Genomic DNA, 22,360 nt, shown 5'->3' with positions numbered 1-22,360 from the left:
AGAAAAAAAAACAAACAAACATATTACTTAATTAAAGCACACAAACATTTTATTTAATTAATACATAGTTTAATGTCCAAATTTATTCCATATAGTCTCAATCAAATCCTCTTTTAATTTGTGAAAAATTGTTTGTGAAAAAATTGTTCGCAAAAAATTGTATCTATTCACAGCTTGTCACGTCAGCTAATAACTGGACCAAGATCACATCAAAAACTGATCTTGGTGTTCTTCTGCCACTATTTCTTATATTTATAATTTTAATAGGCTAAGAACACTCTTGGTGTTCTCCCTATAAAGATGGCCTCATTCAGTATATTACAAAGTATAAAACATATATCTTATTATAAAGGGTAGTTGCAAACAACAGTTAGTAAGTATTGAGTTGGGCTAATGAATAAGGGTTTATTTTCGCTTATTCTTCTACCATAATGGGCCTTCATAGCCTTTCTTTGTTTAGTCTTAGTGGGGGTTATTGGTTTAAGATTTGAAAAGAGTTTTAAAGACTTTAAATGTTATGTAAAATATGTTGTTATTAGATCAAGATTTTGTTAAACTCTGTTAAAATTTAGTGTTATTAGTTTGTGATTTGTAAAAAGTCATTTAAAATCTTAACAAATCTGAGTTATTGGATTCAGACTTTTATAAAATCATTAAAAATTTTGTGTTATTCAATTAAAACAAAAGAATCTAGGATTGTTAATGAGTTCAATTATTATGTTATTGGTTCATGATTTTAGACACTTTCTTTACAAAATAAAGTCGTGGAAAGTATCATAAAAATACAGAGATTGTTTGGAGGATTTTACAAGATTTTAGAAAACTAATCAACAAAACTCTTTAGCAATCTTTAACAATCTTTCAATTATTCATTTTTAATGATTTTGTTGAATTCTTCAAAAATCTTCATAAATCTCAAACCAATACCACCCCCTTACATTCTTATTTTGATTTGTCCATTTGTATAAAATAAAATATGGTAACAAACAAGACTCAAACTTTAGCAATGATCAAAGATTACAATATAGAAGCTAGAGTGTATTACCCACTGACTTTCTTGCCTAATCATTTTGTTAGTACAGTTAAACTATCTTTTATATCAATGCTAAATTTAGGTAAACAAATTGAATGAATCATTGACTTGGTAAGAATGATAGAAACACACTCGTGTAAGTAAAGGAAGGTTCATCAGAAGAAGATTTTGGATATTAATTTGAAATCACTTAACATAGTCTCTTACCTCATTCCTACTCCGTTGACTTTGTTAACTTTTTTTTTTATATAGACTAACTTCGAAGTAAGTTTTTAAATAAATACTATATGTGTGTTATTTTTAAATCGAGGTTTCGACCCAATTGCACGTATACACGATTCTGTAGTCTGAAAAAGTACTAAATAACTAGATTTGTACATCAGTTATTTTTGACAGATCAACATGACTTTATTGGTTTGCTTCAAGTTCAAAGAGTGTCAAGATTGTATTCAGAACCAAAATCTATCAAACTTGAATTGAAAAAAAAAAAAACAAATTAACCTTTAATCAAAATATTTTGGATATCCTCAATAATATTGTTTTGGTTTGTATGAATCGAAGTCAAAAAGAAAAAAGTTAGTTGGGTCCCCGACGAAAGGGCCGGGGAATTAAAAGAGTCAAAATCGCCGGGTTTGACCTCTGTTAATAATTTTTTTTTTGGTTTAAAGGTGGCCGCTTTATTAATTAAAGAGACTCAAGCACGATCACATTTACGCTTTTGCCCTTACTTTTGGGTTTGTTTCAGGGTGCATAGTGTAAGAACGTGTCACAGACTCGCTTTCGGATTAAACTCTCAGATAAATTCCAGAATTACCCTTGCTTTCTCAACATAATTTCTTATTTAACCATATCTAAGTAAGAAACATTTTTTCCCCGAAACTAATTAAATTAAAAAAATATTAATTTGGTGGGCAATCTATTTAATTAAGCATTTGACTAGAGAGAGAGGGTCAATATAGTAAAGAGCACACAGGCATTTTGATTTCAGATTATATTAATCAGAAAACATTCCCTAACAATAATTTTTAAAGATTTAAACAAAAAACAAAACAGAAAAAAAAAAAGGAAAAAACAAAACAAAAATCAGAAAAAACAAAACAATCATAGAGCTTTGCTGGAGAAGAAGAAAGAAGAAGGGAGGGAAGAAGATTCTTTTGACCTTCCTTCCATCATCATTCATCATCATCATCATCTCTCTCTTAATTAAGTTTACATTTTTGTGAATTCGTAAAAAAAAAAATTCAGCAAAAAAATCATTTGACGTTCTTCTTCTTCGTAATCACGCGTTGAAATTTTCCACACTTTTCATCTTCTTCTTCGTTTTGGTAAATATATACCCATCTCATCTCTCTTCATAATTCCTCTCTTAAAGTACCATCCTTTTTCATAAAAATCCCAACTTTCCTGGATTTGCAGCAGATTTTGATTTTGGGTTTTTAAGATTTGATCGGAAAAATCATGGGTAATTGTTGCGGAACAGCGGGATCATTGGCTCAGAATGATAACAATAAGCCCAAAAAAGGAAGGAAGAAGCAAAACCCTTTCTCAATCGATTACGGTCTTCATCACGGTGGTGGTAATGGTGGAAAACCTCTTAAGCTTATCGTGTTGACTGATCCAACAGGTCGTGAGATCGAGTCTAAATACACCTTGGGGAGGGAGCTAGGTCGTGGTGAATTCGGTGTTACGTATCTGTGTACGGATAAAGAGAACGACGACGTTTTTGCTTGTAAATCGATTTTGAAGAAGAAGCTGAGGACGGCTGTTGATATTGAGGATGTTAGGAGAGAAGTTGAGATCATGAGGCATATGCCTGTTCATCCTAATGTTGTTACTTTGAAAGAGACTTATGAAGATGAGCATGCTGTTCATTTGGTTATGGAGCTTTGTGAAGGTGGTGAGTTGTTTGATAGGATTGTTGCTAGAGGTCATTACACCGAGAGAGCTGCTGCTGCTGTTACTAAGACCATCATGGAAGTTGTTCAGGTTTGTCCTCTTGATAGGATTTTTTTGCCTGTTTTAGTTGTAGGATTGAGAGCTGTCTGACGATGTCTTGGTTTAAGCTCTAGTGTGAATCTTATTGCCATTATTGATATGTAAAGGGCACAATTTGCTGCAAAAAGATTCAAAAATCATTTCTTTTCATGTATATTGAAAGTCTTTGGGAGTGATTTAAGATGTGAGATTAATGAGTTTCCAATGTGTCTTTTTCCAGGTGTGTCACAAGCATGGGGTAATGCATAGGGACCTGAAACCTGAGAACTTCTTGTTTGGAAACAAGAAGGAGACTGCACCTCTCAAGGCCATTGATTTTGGTCTCTCTGTTTTCTTTAAACCAGGTAATGTGGTCTTTGGTGCTCTGTGAAAACGTTATCACTTTGAGGTTTGGTAAAAGATCGAAACTCACACCATTGTTTTCCTTGCAGGCGAGAGGTTTAACGAAATTGTTGGTAGTCCGTACTACATGGCTCCAGAGGTGCTAAAACGAAATTACGGTCCTGAAGTTGACATTTGGAGTGCAGGTGTAATTCTTTACATACTGCTCTGTGGTGTCCCACCTTTCTGGGCAGGTTAGTATTATCAGTCTATGTTCCATCCTTCATGGATCGTCTGTGGCAAATGTTGTCATCAGGGGTCATATCTGAAGTGATCATAAGAATAATTTTTTTGTTTGTTTATACCATTTTCAGAAACTGAACAAGGAGTTGCACAGGCAATTATTAGATCTGTACTGGACTTCAGAAGGGACCCATGGCCCAAGGTTTCTGACAACGCAAAAGACCTTATCAGGAAAATGCTTGATCCTGACCAAAGGCGTCGTCTTACAGCTCAGCAAGTGCTAGGTACTGTTTCATGGTTTCTTATTATACAATGTTTCTTATGTTCTCATATGAAATCTTTTATAGCAAAGTGTAATAATTAGTATTCGCTTCATTTTCCCTAGATCATCCGTGGTTACAGAATGCAAAGACAGCTCCCAATGTGTCATTGGGTGAAACAGTGAGAGCAAGGCTGAAGCAGTTCACCGTCATGAACAAGCTCAAGAAACGAGCACTCAGGGTAAAATACATATCCTTTACAAACTATCCCGAACATATACAGTATATATATATATCTCTTGTGAGCTTAAAAGCCTAACAATAGCTTCGTTTGGTACGTGTTGTCAATAGGTTATTGCTGAGCATTTATCAGATGAAGAAGCTTCTGGTATAAGAGAAGGGTTCCAAATAATGGACACAAGCCAAAGAGGGAGGATTAATATTGACGAGCTAAAAATCGGGTTGCAGAAACTTGGTCATGCCGTTCCCCAAGATGATTTACAAATTCTAATGGACGCTGTAAGCTTTTTGATAGACCATTACTTTTCAATGCCGGTTTTGTGAAATTAAAATATGGCAATGTACTGACCTCTCGATGACTCTCTTCTTTTTGCAGGGAGATATCGATAGAGATGGATATTTGGACTGTGATGAGTTCATTGCCATATCAGTACACCTAAGGAAAATGGGAAACGATGAGCATCTCAAGAAAGCGTTTGCGTTCTTCGATCAAGACAATAACGGGTATATCGAAATAGAGGAACTAAGAGAAGCTTTGGCTGATGAAGTTGGTACAAGCGAAGAAGTTGTTGATGCCATTATTCACGATGTTGATACCGATAAGGTTTGATTAGCCTCACCATTTCACTTTCTTTTACAAAATGGTTGAAAAATTGTCTTGAGAAAAAACAGCTATAAACATCATCAAAACTGTGTATTGCAGGATGGAAGAATAAGTTACGAAGAGTTTGTGACGATGATGAAAACAGGAACAGATTGGAGAAAAGCTTCGAGACAGTACTCGAGGGAACGGTTTAACAGTATCAGTCTCAAACTGATGCAGGATGCGTCATTGCAGGTCAATGGTGAAAAATGATGAGAGAAGCTGAAACAGTGCCACCTCAGAAGTGGAAGATTGGATCAAAATGGGGATGCCAAATCTTTCTTCATTTCTTTATTTTTATATCTTTTTGGGGTTTTTCTTAACACCACGACTAAAGCTTTTTAGGCATATAAAAGTTGTACGATTTGTGTGTTTTGATATCCTGGCTGAAGAGCGAGCGAGAGAGTACGGATCAGGAGAAAACAAAGAGTGTTGGCCTTTGGCTGTGTGTAGATATTTTGTATAATCGTATGTTGATAATGAATGAAGATAACATCAATTTTTTCTTGTGATAATCTGTAACTTCTCTATAACCATTCAAGAAGTATATGAGAGTTCGGATTTGTTTTCCGTCTAAAAAAAGAAACAAAAACGCAGGATGAATCATGATTTTTTGTTTTGTTTTTGGTCGACTTTGTCGTTGTGCCTTCACTTTTTGTTGTCAAAGTCTTTTAGAAAAATAATTCTATAATACCTTATTGAGTAAGCATATAGTGGAGAAATATTTGTGGCCTGAAAGTTTTATCAATTCAGACCAAAGTACCGAACGATAACAAGTGTCGTTATGGTCTTATCGCGGCCTCAAATATACACAAGCGGATAAAATGTTGTGTCCTCTATAATCTATATATATTATTGTCATCATGCATTATAACACCAATCATTTGATCAAATCAATCTTATTAAATAAAAGTTAAATACAAAAAGACTAATCTAGAATCATTTGTACAACCAGAGTTTACAACTGTTCATGATATTGATATACTGCACATTTGATATCCAACAAAAGTATTAGAAATAGCATTAGCATACCAATGACATCTGTTACGTATTATAATCACAAACCATAAGTAAAAGAAAATTTAACTTTCGGCTCATTGCTTTTTTTGGTTAAAAACGTCTAATTAAAAAATCCACGTCATTGTAGTTTCATCGACACGGGAGACTTACGTGGCGATTTTGTATTGTTACCAAAGTTTGATTGAAAATTGTTAAAACAATCAATCATGCAAAAGGCGTGAGGATGAACGGTACACGAAGGATACACATGTCCGATGTCGACCTTGTTAGTTGTTAGTAAACAAACAATATGTTTTTGGAATGGCACTAATCATGATTACGGAGTTAACATTAAAGTAAATACCGTAGTTATCATTTAGTTAATCGTCGTACTTATATTATATACATAGAGCCAACAAAATTTATAATCGTATCACACATGACACACAGTCACACACACCTAATGCTAAAAGTCGAAAGTGAAAAAGGAATCTAGACAAGGACATGGTGAACTGATCAAATGCAAGTGATGCATAGATCTTTTTCACATTTGATTAACTCTAGCGGACGTGGATTTGGACCCACTTTGCGCCGTTTCATTACAAAAACTTCACCTACTTTTTTTTGCCTCGTGATTTCTTTTAGCTACTTTGGGGAAAAAAAAATAGGAGTACTATCTTAATCCGAATTAAGTGCAATTATATGACTGAGAGAGAGAAGATCATTAAAAAAAACTTGATTGTTTCGTAAAATTAAGACGACATAATTCAAAAATAAAAATTCAGATATTCAAAAGTGAAAATTTGATACTACGATCTAGTTATGAATATGAACCGCGATAGAATGTTTTTTTTTTTTAATCTTCTCACGCCAGGACCAATGATTTATTAGTACGAGAGGTATATAGTATATGCAATCTTGGATAAGAAGAACTGTTATAAACTTTGATAACTATGTATATCATATTATGATCAGCATCGCTCGTTTCAATATCTGATTAAAATAATTAACGAGTCGATATGTATCGAAACTCTTTACTTCATATACATACCGATCGATGGACCTACGTATGTATCAGATTCGATTTTAAAACATTATCGTATCATGAATAATTATTTTATCGGTGTCTCGTTCCATGTATTATCCATAACAAGTAGTGGCTTTTAGTACGAAAGAGCAGCCAAGTGAATCAACCCGGTTCAGACCAGTCGTCGAGTGTTGACCACACACGTTGTTCCAGATCAGCGGATAAGGATCGTGACATATCAAGTGAGTATGTGTTACTGTCTGTATCTCGAAGACGTTGTTATGTTTTGCTCCGCAAAGGAGTCAAACTAAAACACAACTTGCATTATATCACCCATATTTACTCAAATTAAAACGATTTTGAGTAAAGTAGTAATAAACATGTGTTTATTTATATCGTGTATTTATAGAATTGGGTGGCTTCGACCGTCGTTTTGTAACTTTTGTTGAAAAGTTGTCAATGTTAGATTGAACCAAAACTTACATTAATGGAATTTTGCTTTAGTCGTCAGTCGCAGTCGCCGGCTCGACCTATTCATAAGGAGACAAGTCGTAACAAAAAATGCCGTGGATACAATATTTGCCCCAACTCATCATCGACTTGGTTTTACAACATATTCACCATTAAGCGGTATAATTAATAGAATGTGCATGTTATGTTTTAATATATATATATATATATATAGCACATGCCAAAGGGATTTGTCAAAACTATGCTACTAATTTATATATGAGAAGAAATTTAAAATATAAATAACACATAAAAAACTAACAATAATAAAAGAAAAGCGGATTGCCTTGAAAGATTACCTGATGTCACAATTTCGTCTTCTACTAGAACAAAATATTGAACCAGAGAATAGAGAGATATACAATATACCTGAAAATCGTATATGTGATCTAGTGATATTCCCGAGGGACCTGAATCCCCAACTGAACCAACCAACCAACCAACCAGACTCCTTGGCTTAACGTAGTCCTTAAGATTTCAAAATTGATCAGCATTACACATACGTCATTTCCAAGTTCCTAGGATAAAAACTATATATTAATTATACGTGAAACTTATAGGCGTGGTGAATCGGTGATGCATGTGTATACACTACTGGCATTCCTGAGACACCACACGATTCAAGTAGGAAAAATATCTCTATTTTAAAAAGAATATATGCAACCATACGTTACACGTTTCTTGTACATTTGGGCTTCGTTATGATTTGTGTTTATAGGAGTGAAATTAATTAACTAGTACCCATTTTATAGTTTCGTAAAATGATTTGATTCGATATTAATTTATGATTTTCTTGTACAGCTTTCAACATATTTTTCCGTTGACAGTAGAACAACAGTAGTTATTTCATCGTTTCATTGTAGACATTTTTGAATTAGGCTAAAATTTGGTATGTTTCTAATGAAATCTTCAAATAAATTTTGATTTATATTCATGACAACTGTTAAATAACAAGAAAAATTACATTTAAATAGTACTAGTTTTGGTAATTTTTTAACACCTGACAAAATCAAAAGGAGTAAAAACAAAAGAGCAGTAGAAATAAATAAATGTTTTTTAAAAATTAGTATGAGTTGTATCTGATTCAGCAAATAGGAGAGAGACAAAAATATCACGATTTTTCTAGTACTTTTTTTTTTTAAATCGCGACGGAGAAAAAGTAAGTAGCACACGTGGCAACATCGCAACGGCTATAACCAGATCTCGCCGCATATATAAACCGTCGTCTCTCTGCCACCTTCATTAGCCAAACAAAACAAAAACACCGTTTCCGATAACTTTGATTGACCAGTGACTGGAGCCACCATTGTTGTTGGCGGCGTTTCCGTGTACCTCTGTATTCTTTCTTCTTTTGTAGAAGCAACATTTAGCTTCTGCTGCATATTCGTTGAGTCTATCTCTCTCCCCATCCTCATCATTGCCGTGCTTCCTTCTTTCTCTCTTGTACCGAGAGCTCTTTTTACTCCGGCACGAACAAGAAACATTCCGGTTAGTATTATTCTTATGATTCGAACTCAAATTTTATTTTATTTGAATGTTTAGTGTCAATTTGTGATTTTTTTCCGAACTTGTCCTGTGTTTAGAGACGTTTGGGGTATATAAGTAGATTCTAAGATTCATATTCCATTATTGGAAAGTTTCTAATTAGACCTTTGTTCCAAAGAGATGAGAATTAGAAAGATTCTAAGCTATTTTGCCCATTTAATATTTTGCTTTCCTAATGTTGGTTTATGTGTTGTGATTACCTGAGACAGTTAACTGAAGCAGCTTTGAGAAAGATGACGATTACATCAAACATCTCTGTACAGAACGACAACCTCGTTGTTCAAGGGAAGACCATCCTCACCAAAATCCCCGACAACATTATCCTTACTCCCGTTACGGGTAATGGATTCGTTTCCGGTGCTTTTATAGGCGCAACTTTTGAACAAAGCAAGAGTCTTCATGTGTTCCCCATCGGTGTATTGGAGTAAAGCATCAAACTTTTGTTTTCCTCCCTCTGTTATAGCATCAGACTTTTGTTTTAAGCTTATTGTTTTATAAATCTTTCGCAGGGGTCTTCGATTCATGTGCTGTTTTCGATTTAAACTATGGTGGATGACTCAGAGAATGGGAAGCTGTGGAAAAGATATCCCTTTGGAGACACAGTTCATGCTACTTGAGAGTAAGGATGAGGTTGAAGGAAATGGAGATGATGCTCCTACTATTTATACCGTCTTTCTTCCTCTTCTTGAAGGCCAGTTCAGAGCTGTCCTGCAAGGAAATGAGAAGAATGAGATTGAGATCTGTCTTGAGAGCGGTTAGTGAATTAGTTGTACAACAGATGATCCATTTATTAACGAGCTTACAATATTCAGATCTTAGAACTGAAGTTTCGTTTTGGTTGACTTTGTAATTGCAGGAGATAAGGCAGTTGAAACCAGCCAAGGAACTCATCTTGTCTATGTTCATGCTGGAACTAATCCCTTTGAAGTTATCAGGCAATCCGTAAAGTATGTTTTATAAAGAAGCCAAAATATATTATGTTCTGTTTCTTGGATGTTAAGGGTATTAGTGTTTTCTTACCAGCTAATCCTTTGTTATGTACAGGGCTGTCGAGAGACACATGCAGACATTTCATCATCGCGAGAAGAAGAAAGTGAGTGAACTTTTCATAGTTTTTGTCAGTAGAAAGAGTTCACTCTTATTTGATATAATCTCCTCATTTTCTTCCTCTTTGTTTGTTTAGCTTCCTTCTTTCCTAGACTGGTTTGGCTGGTGCACATGGGACGCGTTCTACACAGACGTGACTGCCGAGGGCGTTGATGAAGGCCTCAGAAGGTACTGTAGGGAAATAGAGCGGCATATTGTTAATATATTGATGATAGGTTAAATCTGTATAAGTTGACTGAGTCTCTGATGCGTTTGGTTTATTGCAGCCTTTCAGAAGGAGGTACCCCACCGAGGTTTCTGATCATAGACGATGGCTGGCAACAAATAGAACACAAAGAGAAAGATGCAGACTGCGTTGTTCAGGAAGGAGCACAGTAAGATCTCTTGGTCTCTTGTTTTTGTATTCATGTAGATGAGCATCTTAAACATGTCCTCAGTTTACCAGATACTATTCCAGAAAAAAACTAGATCAAGGCTTGAATATTTTAAAATAAAGCTCATGTGGGTGAAATCAAAAGTAGATTCATCTGTTTCAATTTCTGCATTGGAATTGTTGAATCTTTAGTTCTTAAAGCTTTAGCTTGAGAATATTTTTAAAGTTGTTGCCTCAAGATTTTATAGGACTTTGGCATGAAAATGCTTACTTTTTTCTCCATTCTTATGTATGCAGGTTTGCTACTAGGCTTGTTGGTATCAAGGAGAATGCAAAATTTCAGAAGACTGATCAGGAGAAGGATACGCAAGTATCAGGACTAAAGAGTGTAGTTGACAATGCAAAGCAGCGCCATAATGTGAAGTATGTCTTTTTCTTCTTAATTTGTAACACACTGATCTTCAAGCTGATAAAGTTTTTTTCATCGGTTTTGAATACTTACATGGCTTGACTCCTTATTCACAGGCAAGTTTATGCGTGGCATGCTTTAGCTGGATACTGGGGTGGGGTTAAACCCGCTGCTTCTGGAATGGAACACTATGACAGTGCATTAGCATACCCAGTTCAGTCCCCAGGTGTCTTAGGGAACCAACCAGACATAGTAATGGACAGCCTAGCTGTTCATGGTCTTGGGCTTGTCAACCCAAAGAAAGTTTTCAATTTCTACAATGAGCTGCATTCGTACTTGGCTTCATGTGGTATAGACGGAGTCAAAGTTGATGTCCAGAACATCATCGAGACCCTCGGTGCTGGTCTTGGCGGGAGAGTGTCTCTCACTCGAAGCTACCACCAAGCTTTAGAAGCTTCCATTGCCCGGAACTTCACAGATAATGGTTGCATATCGTGCATGTGTCACAACACAGACGGACTTTACAGTGCGAAACAAACGGCTATTGTTAGAGCATCTGATGATTTCTACCCAAGAGATCCTGCTTCTCACACCATCCACATTGCATCAGTTGCATATAACAGCCTATTCCTTGGAGAGTTCATGCAACCTGACTGGGATATGTTCCATGTAAGTAAAGAGTAATTTGATGTCTTTACTACTCTTTAAGAAAGATGAGTTCACTTGTAACCGAAGCTTTGATGTTTTCAGAGTTTACACCCAACTGCAGAGTATCATGCTGCAGCGCGTGCAGTAGGTGGATGCGCAATTTATGTCAGGTAAAGCCTTCCTCTCATCTTTTAACTTAATTCTTGTTCTGACTAGGTACTGTTTTGCTTCGAGGTTTTAACTGGAGATATGTTTATATGACAGTGATAAGCCAGGCAACCACAACTTTGATCTATTGAGGAAGCTAGTTCTTCCGGATGGATCGGTTCTTCGTGCTAAGCTTCCGGGTAGGCCTACCCGTGACTGCTTATTCGCGGATCCAGCTAGAGATGGAATCAGGTTTGCCTCTTTGCTAACTAACTATTCTCTTTTTTTATCATCCACTCGTAAGCCTAACTCTAACACTTGCAAAAACTGAATTTTATTTCAGCTTGCTCAAGATATGGAACATGAATAAGTTCACTGGTATGGTTGGTGTGTTCAACTGTCAAGGTGCTGGTTGGTGCAAAGAAACAAAGAAGAACCAGATTCATGATACTTCTCCTGGCACACTCACGGGTTCTGTCCGTGCTGATGATGCTGATCTCATATCTCAAGTGGCTGGTGAAGATTGGAGTGGAGACTCAATAGTCTACGCATACAAATCAGGTAAGAAAAATCAAACCAACTACTATCTGCAGACTAGACAGAAACATCAAACATTATTATGCAGATCAATGCTAAAAAACATGAGCTTGGTTTTGATTTACAGGGGAGGTGGCAAGACTACCAAAAGGTGCTTCAATTCCTCTCACTCTCAAAGTCCTTGAATACGAACTCTTCCACATCTCTCCTTTGAAGGTACGTTTAGTGTTGTATATGAATTGATAACAAAATTTGGATTCATAATGTGAATGACGAATCATTTATTTTTTTTGAAAAAATTGGTTATACAGGAAGTCACAGCAAACATCTCGTTCGCACCTATCGGACTTCTAGACATGTTCAACTCAAGCGGGGCTATCGAGTCGATGGAAATCAATCCCGTGACAGACAAGAAACCGGAACTCTTCGATGGAGAGGTCTCCTCGGCTTCTCCTGCGCTCAGCGTTAACCGTTCACCAACAGCTCTGATATCTCTGGGTGTTAGAGGCTGTGGTCGTTTTGGAGCTTACTCTTCTCAGCGGCCACTAAGATGCGCGGTTGAAAGCACAGAGACTGATTTCACGTACGACGCGGAGGTTGGACTTGTGACTTTGAGTCTGCCAGTGACGAGGGAAGAGATGTTCAGATGGCACGTTGAGATTCTGGTCTAAAGCCGAAAAGCTTCGGTTTGTAGTTGGGAGCTATTCTTTCACCAATTTGTCATTCATCATCTTATTTTGTAGTAATAAGGTATTCCAAAAATAAATTAGGAATTTAATGTTTGTAGTATCATCGCTTTTGTACTAGTAATGTAGTGTGACCTAATGTAATCTCGCTAAAATATCAATGTCTCTTTGTAGTTTTGTATTAATAATATTTCTCTTAAGAATAAATTGTTCTTACCTTATCGTTAACGTACGTAATTACCCTACAATGAGTGTCTGGCTGAAAGGATAATGATTTCTTATTTTGATAAACTGATAAAGAAGGTAAAATGTATAGTTTTTAAAATTCTTGGTGTGTTATTTTACAAATCTGAAGTCTTAGCCAAACAAATCGAAACCGACACTCTTTCAATACACCTTAATTCTATACTACTAATAAAAGAGGAGGGTGATCATGTGAATACCTAAAATATCAGAATCCATGTATAGTACGCAACTTCAAGGCAGGGGTCAATACGAATAATGATGACAAATCAGTTATATGATCATCGACTTTATGAAACCTTCCATACATTCTTTCATACCACGAAACTAACAGATCTTATTCTCACTAGAAAAATTACTAAGGCCAAGTTTCATTTGTTTTACAATAATCCACTAGAAAATTCTAATCAATGACGACTCAACAGCAACACGTTCGGTACAGAATATTTATCCGATGTAGGTTCATACAATCATACTACTTAGACTTGTGTTTCATATCTTACTTGATTGGTGTAAAAAAAGAAGAACTCAAATTTATGAACCTTTTACTCTGTTTTCTTTTCCTCAAGTTTTTTTTTTATAAAACATTTTCCCTTTAAGCTAGACACCAGTCACCACCTTCTAACACCTAGCTAACATGTATATGGAACATATAATATATGAACAATTAAAACACCCAAAACATTAATTACCACATCAATACACAATCAATCCCATACGATGCACGGAATCCCAAAGCATTCAATTTCAAACGTACATGTCTTTTCTATCTTTTTTCAGATTTTAAGTTTTTTTTCTTTTTTAATTTGCTCTTTTACCAACACCAAGTAATTAAAAAAAAAAAAAAAAGATGAAAACTGTAATATTGACATCCACGAAAACGATGAGCAAGTTGAATCCTAACCATTCATTTAGAAAAATACAAGAGTTAAATTCAAAGAAGGAAGCAATTACTAAGGTCAAGTTATAACAACGACTAGATAAATTTCCAAAGACGTGACTTTCGACCATACCTTTAGGTCTTCCAAGCAAGCGACGCACATGCCTTTTCATTTCTGCCAATCCTTACACCATACGCGCGTATACCTATATTAATCGATAATTATGTCACAAAACAATTTCTAGATAATATATTCGTATAATAAAGACAAGTACGTAATTTTGTGCTGATTAATCGACACGATGCATTGGACTACAAGAAAACACCTTGAAATCATGAATATATATATATATATATATATATATATATATATATATATATATATATATATTTTTTTTTTTTGAAATCATGAAAATATTGATTGCTATATTTAAAGTAATTTTACATATCACTAGCATCAAAAGATACATAACTAAACTTTCCAAAGTAACTTGGAGTTTTAATTTATTTTGGCATCAAATTTTATTTTAATTTAATGATAAATATGGGTTGATTAACTATACCCCAAATTTTAAGAGACGTGTGGTTAAAGAATTGAAGGCTATATTTTCATCATTTGGGAGTTGAATGCAAAGTTATTTCCAAGCTAGTATAAACTTACAATTAGTTGATTTCCCGACAAAATAAAATCATGATAGCATATCGTAATAATTTGACATAATTTTCAAACCTTATATCAGGCATTTTCCGTTTACGTATTTACAATTCTAGTTTGAATTTGGTATTTTTGCACATTATACTCTGGCGGTTCGTATATCTCATCCTACCTTCTTTCAAAGATAAAGGAATTTTAACAATTTAACACATGCGTATGTGATCACCACTTCACCACCTTGACAACGTATTAAATTCAAATAAATATTGATATATACTAACCATGACTCTAATTAAGTAAAAGTCCACAATATATAATAACATGCACGAATTCGTACATATACTTCTTATCTCACGAGTGCACCTAAACTTTTTAATTTCAGTAAACTAATATTGATCATATTAGAAATTAACGGTTGAAAGATTTACTATAAGTATAAGAATAAAAATTAGGTTTGAGACATTTCCATGCAACTTATAAATCATATATATGTAAGCATTATAAATTTGAAAATATCCGAATTTTCACTTTTTCACATTTTTCACATTGATATACTAGCTACGACGGTAATATGAAGATCACTGCAAAGATTAAAACGCAAGAAGAAATAAAAGGAAGTGAATTAATTCCCAAAAGTCCAAAACTATTACCGACCTTTGAGAGACAGAGGACACAACGACGTTTTCTTGTCAGTTTTGCTATTTTCTTCTTTTCAACTTTTGATACTATTTATGTATGGGATATACATCACGCACTGCTTAGCTCAGTAATTACACATGAAGAAAATATTACTGTGAATGGTATACGATGATGAAAATAAACTCATGATCTATTTTTCTTTCTTTTCCAAACTCCTTTTCTCTAATATATAGTAAATAAATAATTAACTAAATTATGAAACAATCAATCAAGAAAAAAATAAACTAGATAAATAAATAAAAGGAAAATTAAAAATAGGTGGAGAGGAGGAGAGGTTTGATTAGAAGCTTAGAGCATCTTTACTGGTGTTGCTCAATGGGTTGCTCAGTATTTTTGTGGTTCAAAAATAAATCAAAAACCTTTAAATATGACCATTTAACATAGAACCGTTGCTGTAGGAGGGATCGGAAGCAACCCGGAAGCAACCCATAAAAGTCATACGTGTCAAGCTCTGGTTGGGTAATGAGAAAATAGAAAAGACAAATTTTTTTTTTCTCATTTTCTTCTTCTTTTTTGCGACTCTCTCTCTCTCACTCTCTTGATGGAAATAGGCGATTCTCTTCCCTTGAATCGATTGATTTTTGACACCAATTTTACACTTTCCCCTCTTTGAGTTGTTTCGTCGTCTTCAGCTCTTCATCGGCCGTTGTACTTTCCAGTGACAAGAAAGAGAGAGTTTGGAGAGAGAGAGCGAGACAGATCCTCATCGTCTTGGTTCTTGTTTCTTCCTCGATCTCTCGATCTTCTCCTCTGATTTAAGGTAAATAAACCATCTTCTTCTCTACTCTTTTCTCTAATTTCTCTATGCTCTGTTTTTTTGCTGCAACAAACAAAAAAACTTCTCTGTTTTGACTTAAGCAATTGTGTGTTGGGGTTCTCTAGTGGAAGGGAAATTTTGCTTAGGTTCTAAGTGGATTGCTTTAATTAGTTTAGTATTAAATATATGATTAGTTTATATTTGAGCAACTTAATAGAGTTGCTGGAGTAAAGATGGTCTTATAGTGATGTTTTCGTATCAATCTCAATCTCTCTCCATACCTCCGACGCCATTAAAACTTTTTATTAACCTAACTTTTTCTCTCCTTTAATTTGCCTATAAATACACATGCCTCCCACTTATTCAATTTCATATTACATAACCCCAAATACACAGCAAACATTTTCATCTTACTCACAAGAAACAACACACGCATTTTCGAAAGACCAAACCTGAAATGGCCCGTTGTTGCGGACTTCTTACTATTTTCTTCTGCGTTCTTTTGATGCTCTCGCTGTGCCAAGCTAATTTGAGTAGCTACGTTGATGATGGATATGGTCATGAAGATGGAAGCTTCGAATCCGACAGCTTACTTAAGCTCAACAACGATGATGTTCTTACCTTAAAAAGCTCCGGTGAAACCACTTCAGCATCCTCAACTATAAGTGTTGCCAGTTTTGGAGCCAAAGGTGATGGAAAAACCGATGATACTCAGGTAATTAAGTATATTTAACATGTTTACAGTGTTGGATAGAAACTTATTTTATAAAAAATTAGTTATGCATGGTTTCCGGTGTGCAACGATGTACGGATCACATATATATATATATATATATATATATATATATATATTCAGAATAACTTTTTCATATATGTAGATATACTTTATTTGGTATTGATGATGCATGCATGCATGGGTGTAAATATATATATGTATGCTTAGGCCTTCGAGAAAGCATGGAAGAAAGCATGTTCAACAAATGGAGTTACCAATTTCTTGGTTCCTAAAGGGAAGAGTTACCTCCTTACGTCTACTCAATTCAAAGGCCCATGCAAATCGCTACGTAACTTTCAGGTAATATTTTTTTCTTTTTAAAAAAGAAAGTATAGTTAAATTATTTTTAGTAGCTTAATTAATACTAGATTTAAACTTTTACCGATCAAACGCAGATCTTAGGCACTTTATCAGCATCTACAAAACGATCGGATTACAAAGACAAATACCATTGGCTTATCTTAGAGGACGTAAACAATCTATCAATCGATGGTGGGTCGACTGGGATTATTAACGGCAACGGAAAAATCTGGTGGCAAAACTCATGCAAAATAGACAAATCTAAGGTATGTATAGTCCATCAATTAGTATATTTCATACACATATTTCATATAAACTTATCTAATATGCTCCTAATTATTTTTCATCATATATATGTTATAGTAATTTAGTATTAATTGGTTTTCCCTTTCTTTTTATGCAGCCATGCACAACAGCGCCAACGGTATGTAAATACAAGAGTTCCATATACGTATATAATTAGTTTTTTTACTTCAACGTTCAAAATTTTAAAATTGGCATGTTTGTGTTTTATGCATATGCGCAGGCTCTTACTTTATACAACTTAAGGAATCTAAATATGAAGAATTTGAGGGTGAGAGATGCGCAGCAGATTCAAGTTTCGATTGAGAATTGCAACAATGTTGACGTTAATAATGTTGTCGTCTCTGCTCCCGGCGATAGTCCCAACACCGATGGTATCCATATCACCAATACCAAAAATATTCGAGTTTCCAAATCGGATATTGGAACAGGTAATGATTCATATATAATTGGAATTTACAGTGTATTTATGTGTAACAGCAAAGACTTACTAAGGCTTAACAGAGAGGTCGGTTGCTAACTATAATTTAATTCATATATAAATATAATGTGCTTGGTTGCTTTTATATAGGTGATGATTGTATATCCATTGAGGATGGAACACAAAATCTTCAAATCAGTGATTTAACTTGCGGCCCCGGTCACGGAATCAGGTAGATCAATACATTTTTTTGTTCCAAATTCTAACATAAGGGTACTAATTTTTTTTAACAATAATTTTAATAGATTTTACATATTAATGAAGTAAATATATATAGCTAATATTGATCTTTTTAATTTGTTTCGATGAGAAGTATTGGGAGCTTGGGGGACGACAACTCAAAAGCTTATGTCTCAGGAATTTATGTGGATGGTGCTAAGTTCTCTGAGAGTGATAATGGAGTTCGGATCAAGACTTACCAGGTGACTGGTTTTATTGTTGTCACAAACATCCCCACTAAAATTTTACAAATATCCTGAATCTCTGTAACATTTGTTTTAATATTTTTTTTTAAAACTCCCTCGCTGATTTCAGGGAGGATCAGGAACTGCCAAGAACATTAAATTTCAAAACATTCAAATGAAAAATGTCAAGAATCCGATCATAATCGACCAGAACTACTGCGACAAGGACAAATGCGAAGATCAAGTAATTGTTTGATCGATATGTAGATTTAACTAGCCATATCTATATATTTTGTTCTTTAGCTAGACTAGGCTTCACTCGAATTGAAAATGTGAAATATGTTAACAGGACTCCGCCGTGCAAGTGAAAAACGTTGTGTACAAGAACATATCCGGTACAAGCGCGACGGATGTGGCGATAACGTTCAATTGCAGTGAGAAGTATCCATGCCAAGGCATTGTGCTTGAGAACGTGAACATTAAAGGAGGAAAGGCTTCTTGCAAAAATGCCAACGTTAAAAATCAAGGCACCGTTTCTCCTAAATGCTCTTAATTACTGAGCTAATTATGCAATATACATATGAATATATAGATACACGTATATATAGATAGATACATGTATATTGTACTCTATGTATTGCTTCTTGATATATGTAGTAAAGATGTATGGGTGTACACATAAAATAGTCAGAAAGATTTGTTGTCTTTTATATATGTATACTGTTGATTGTTTGTATGTCCATGAATAAATTAATTGGGTTATTTTTCTAATATATTGATTTAGTAGTACTAAAAATGAAAAAAAAGTATGCAAAAGTTTAAGTAAAGTGTACTAGATTACTTCAAATAAGTCACATAGGCCAAGTACATCTAATATAATAAAGTAGGGTTACACCTCTAACAAGCTCTATTTATCTGCCACGTGGCACTTCTGAATTATTTGTTTTTTTTTTAATAATGTTTTATCTCATATTTAAGCCAATTGATATGTAAATCATTAATGGGCCACATAATTTTGTCGACTTCTCGAATAAAAACCGACGGAATCTATGACTTCCGACTTCTCCTCTTCCTCGCATCTCTCTCTTCCCCACCCCTTCCCCCTTATCTGTTCAATTCTGCGAGATTTTGAATCAGCCGAGTCGAAGGGAATCTCGACATCTCCATTCTTTCACAGCTTGACATATGGCAACTATAAAACTGACACCTGTCCAAAAAACTTGTTCACCAAAATTTTAACTAAACTACCAATAAAACACATTTAATCAAATACATATAACTCACACTTTAAACATAAAACTAAAAAAAAATATTTTCAATTAATCCACAAATAAGTAATTTAATCTTACACTTTAAAATTAAACTTTCTTATATAATAAAGTAGGATACCTCCTAAAACTTTCTTCCACAACTACTGTAAAACTAACACTTGTCCAAAAAACTTATTCACCAAAAATTTAACTAAACTACCAGTAAAACATATTAAATTAAATAAATATAACTCACACTTTAAATGTAAAACTAAAAAAATATATTTTCAATTAATCCAAAAATAAAACATTTAATCATACACTTTAAAATTAAAACTTTAATAGAAACCTTAAAAGAAAATTCAATTAAACCATAAGTAAAACACATTTTATCTTATATATTTAACTCAAAATTTAATATAAAACTGAAAAAAACATTTCCAATTAAACCACAAATAAAAGACATTCAATCATTTAAATTTAACTCACCCTTTAATATAAAGCTAAAACGGTTCAATCAAAACAATAAATAAAACACATTTAACTCATACTTTAGTATTACAATTGAAATAAGATATAAAATATTTCCAATTAAACCATAAATAACATACATTTTGTCATATGAAACTAAAAAACTATTTCTAATGCAACCACAAATAAAATACATTCAATCATATAAATTTAACTCACACTTTAATATAAAATTGATAAAATTATTTCCAATTAAACTATAAATTAAACACATTTAATCATATACATTTAACTCACACTTTAATATTAAAACTGAAATAAAATAAATTTGCATTAACTTTATTTCCCCACTCAATTTTATTCAACACACAATAAATTAGAATTAACTCTCATACTTTTTAGTTTCAAAACTATAACTCTCATCACTTCCCATTCCATAAATACTCATTTTTCATTCTCTCATTCTCTTTCACTTCATCTTAACTATTATAAATTTTTTGCGATTTTTTGTTGGTTAGTTGGTTGGTTATTGTTGTTTGTGTTAAAAAAAAAACAAATTAAATATTATTAAGTGGAGATGTTCGCATGTTTTTGGCGAAGTGAGCAAGTACAGGGACAAAGTGAAGTTTGTTACAAGTATGGCAAAAGAAGTGGAATCTGCTTATAAAGCTGCTCAGGTAGGAAACCGCAGGGGTGAACAAGTGGAATGAATGATCTGTTGGAAACCTCCGGGTGATGGATGGGTGAAGCCGAACACTGACGGGGCTTCACATGAGAATCCGGGTCTGGCCACAGCTGGAGGAATACTGCGAGATAGGATGGGGCAATGGTGCAGAGGTTTTGCTTTGAACATAGGAATTTGTTCTGCGCCTTTAGCGGAGTTATGGGGAGTGTATTACGGTCTCCATATTGCTTGGGAACAGAGAGTAACACGGCTTGAGCTGGAGGTTGATTCGGAGTTAGTTAGTTGATAAAATTATTTCAAATTAAACCATAAATAAAACACATTTTATCATATACATTTAATTCACACTTTAATATTAAAACTGAAATAAAATAAATTTGCATTAACTTTATTTCTCTATTCAATTTTTTTCAACAAATAATAAATTACAATTAACTCCCATACTTTTTGTTTCTAAATTGTAACTCCCATGACTTCCCATCCTATGAATACTCATTTTCTCATGCTCTTTCACTCTTTCTTAAATATTATACATTTTTTGTGTTTTTCTTGGTTGGTTGTTATTGTTGTATGTGTCAAAAAAAAACAAAATTTAATATTATTAGAAAAGCTTAATTGTAAATTTAACTTTAGATACTATATGATATATATCTTACATTTTTTTTTGAAGATACATCTCTATTATCCCTAAAACAAACATTTCATAATCAACCTATTACAACTTACATACAACTATCTTAGATTTTAAAATTAAAAAGTTTTCTCTAATGGCAACTATGCTTAATTGAAGTCCTACCTTATTCTTATCTCCAAACTAAATTACCAAAGATTTCCATAAAATATAGTAATGTCTAAACTCTTCTAAACTCACACTTTAATATAAAGCTCAAATATCGACAAAAAAACAACATCAGCTACACAATCTCATATTCCAACAATCCACATTTCATAAACATAACCAATTTTTGTATTACCTTTCATGAATAATTTGATAGATTTTATACACGCATCTATCCTATCATTTGGACCAGCTAACCCACAACCACTCAAGGTCTTCTTTGAAAGCGAATACCACAATCCAATGCAACAAGAACACTTGATGTGGAAGCAGTAATTTAAGACCTAGAAATAACAATCAACTTGTCTTCAAGATCTACGAGGAACTCAAAATATCGACACTCTATTTTGCAATCACAAAATAACATGTCCTAATTATAGAATACAAATAGTATAAACTATAATACTATTTAAAATTCAATAAAAACATAAATAATATAATAATTTAAACTTTTAAAAAGGTTTTTTAAATTGTTCATAATTTAGAAAAGGATATATTGATCATTTAACATTAACTATATAGTTAATGAATACAAATAAAACAATTCCAAAACCCTAATAACTTTTAACCAAAAAAACAAAGTTTCTCGATACAAATAAACTTTATTGGTATGATCTTCAAATTGTAAAGTCTCTTGAAATTTTTTTAAAAAAAATTAATTTATTCTTAATGACTTTTAACCAGAAAACAAATTAAGATAATAATCTCGTGCAACGCACGAGACTCAACCTAGTTATATATATATTAAAAGCATGAAAAATGCTAATTTATAGTGTGTTTCCCACTTTTGCTATACTTATTGTAAAATAAGATGTTAAATCCCAAAATTAACCTAGTTTTCAGTGAGCTCTTGCATTGTGGCCGGCCTACTTTACTCTTAGTTCCATTCAAACGAA

At 33.7% G+C, this 22,360-nt stretch overlaps 3 protein-coding genes across 4 annotated transcripts; all 3 read left to right on the top strand.

Moving 5' to 3' along the window:
- The first annotated feature begins 2,015 nt into the window (after positions 1–2,015).
- LOC104712428 (calcium-dependent protein kinase 32) lies at positions 2,016–5,250 on the top strand. Of its 2 annotated transcripts, none has more exons than XM_087465154.1 (9): positions 2,016–2,358; positions 2,453–3,019; positions 3,249–3,372; positions 3,460–3,603; positions 3,724–3,876; positions 3,978–4,093; positions 4,204–4,371; positions 4,469–4,696; positions 4,796–5,250. In XM_087465154.1, the coding sequence occupies exons 2-9, from the start codon at positions 2,492–2,494 to the stop codon at positions 4,946–4,948; spliced, it is 1,614 nt and encodes a 537-aa protein (XP_087321280.1). In that variant the 5' UTR covers positions 2,016–2,358; positions 2,453–2,491; the 3' UTR covers positions 4,949–5,250. The 2 variants fall into 2 exon arrangements, with proteins under 2 accessions (XP_087321280.1, XP_087321279.1); XM_087465153.1 differs by having other exon boundaries at positions 2,025–2,358; positions 2,450–3,019.
- Positions 5,251–8,346: 3,096 nt separating this feature from the next.
- LOC104712427 (putative galactinol--sucrose galactosyltransferase 2) lies at positions 8,347–12,930 on the top strand. Its single transcript, XM_010429329.2, has 14 exons — positions 8,347–8,759; positions 9,026–9,240; positions 9,326–9,570; positions 9,673–9,763; positions 9,861–9,909; positions 10,000–10,091; positions 10,190–10,297; positions 10,594–10,719; positions 10,822–11,374; positions 11,456–11,523; positions 11,618–11,752; positions 11,844–12,061; positions 12,165–12,253; positions 12,349–12,930. The coding sequence occupies exons 2-14, from the start codon at positions 9,050–9,052 to the stop codon at positions 12,706–12,708; spliced, it is 2,325 nt and encodes a 774-aa protein (XP_010427631.1). The 5' UTR covers positions 8,347–8,759; positions 9,026–9,049; the 3' UTR covers positions 12,709–12,930.
- A 2,664-nt stretch (positions 12,931–15,594) lies between these two features.
- Positions 15,595–18,988, top strand: LOC104712425 (polygalacturonase ADPG1-like). The gene is made up of 10 exons (XM_010429328.2): positions 15,595–15,960; positions 16,354–16,672; positions 16,901–17,032; positions 17,128–17,298; positions 17,436–17,456; positions 17,559–17,766; positions 17,907–17,988; positions 18,130–18,238; positions 18,351–18,464; positions 18,570–18,988. Exons 2-10 carry the CDS (start codon positions 16,415–16,417, stop codon positions 18,771–18,773), a joined length of 1,299 nt encoding a protein of 432 aa, XP_010427630.2. The 5' UTR covers positions 15,595–15,960; positions 16,354–16,414; the 3' UTR covers positions 18,774–18,988.
- The last annotated feature ends 3,372 nt before the right edge of the window (positions 18,989–22,360 follow it).

This window comes from Camelina sativa, chromosome 9, assembly GCF_030686135.1.
Source record: "Camelina sativa cultivar CO46 ecotype springtype chromosome 9, ASM3068613v1".
NCBI lineage: Eukaryota > Viridiplantae > Streptophyta > Magnoliopsida > Brassicales > Brassicaceae > Camelina > Camelina sativa.
This window is presented reverse-complemented; position numbering and strand designations above follow the sequence as displayed.

Excerpts from the sequence above, each read along its gene's own strand:
- LOC104712428 (XM_087465154.1), top strand. The coding sequence starts at position 2,492 with ATGGGTAATTGTTGCGGAACAGCGGGATCATTGGCTCAGAATGATAAC. Across the intron at positions 3,604-3,723 it reads TGTCCCACCTTTCTGGGCAG|AAACTGAACAAGGAGTTGCA; the intron begins GTTAGTATTATC and ends TACCATTTTCAG. Across the intron at positions 4,372-4,468 it reads TACAAATTCTAATGGACGCT|GGAGATATCGATAGAGATGG; the intron begins GTAAGCTTTTTG and ends TTCTTTTTGCAG.
- LOC104712425 (XM_010429328.2), top strand. The coding sequence starts at position 16,415 with ATGGCCCGTTGTTGCGGACTTCTTACTATTTTCTTCTGCGTTCTTTTG. Across the intron at positions 17,989-18,129 it reads GGCCCCGGTCACGGAATCAG|TATTGGGAGCTTGGGGGACG; the intron begins GTAGATCAATAC and ends TTCGATGAGAAG. Across the intron at positions 18,239-18,350 it reads TTCGGATCAAGACTTACCAG|GGAGGATCAGGAACTGCCAA; the intron begins GTGACTGGTTTT and ends CGCTGATTTCAG.
- LOC104712427 (XM_010429329.2), top strand. The coding sequence starts at position 9,050 with ATGACGATTACATCAAACATCTCTGTACAGAACGACAACCTCGTTGTT. Across the intron at positions 9,241-9,325 it reads TTCCCCATCGGTGTATTGGA|GGGTCTTCGATTCATGTGCT; the intron begins GTAAAGCATCAA and ends AATCTTTCGCAG. Across the intron at positions 12,254-12,348 it reads TCCACATCTCTCCTTTGAAG|GAAGTCACAGCAAACATCTC; the intron begins GTACGTTTAGTG and ends TTGGTTATACAG.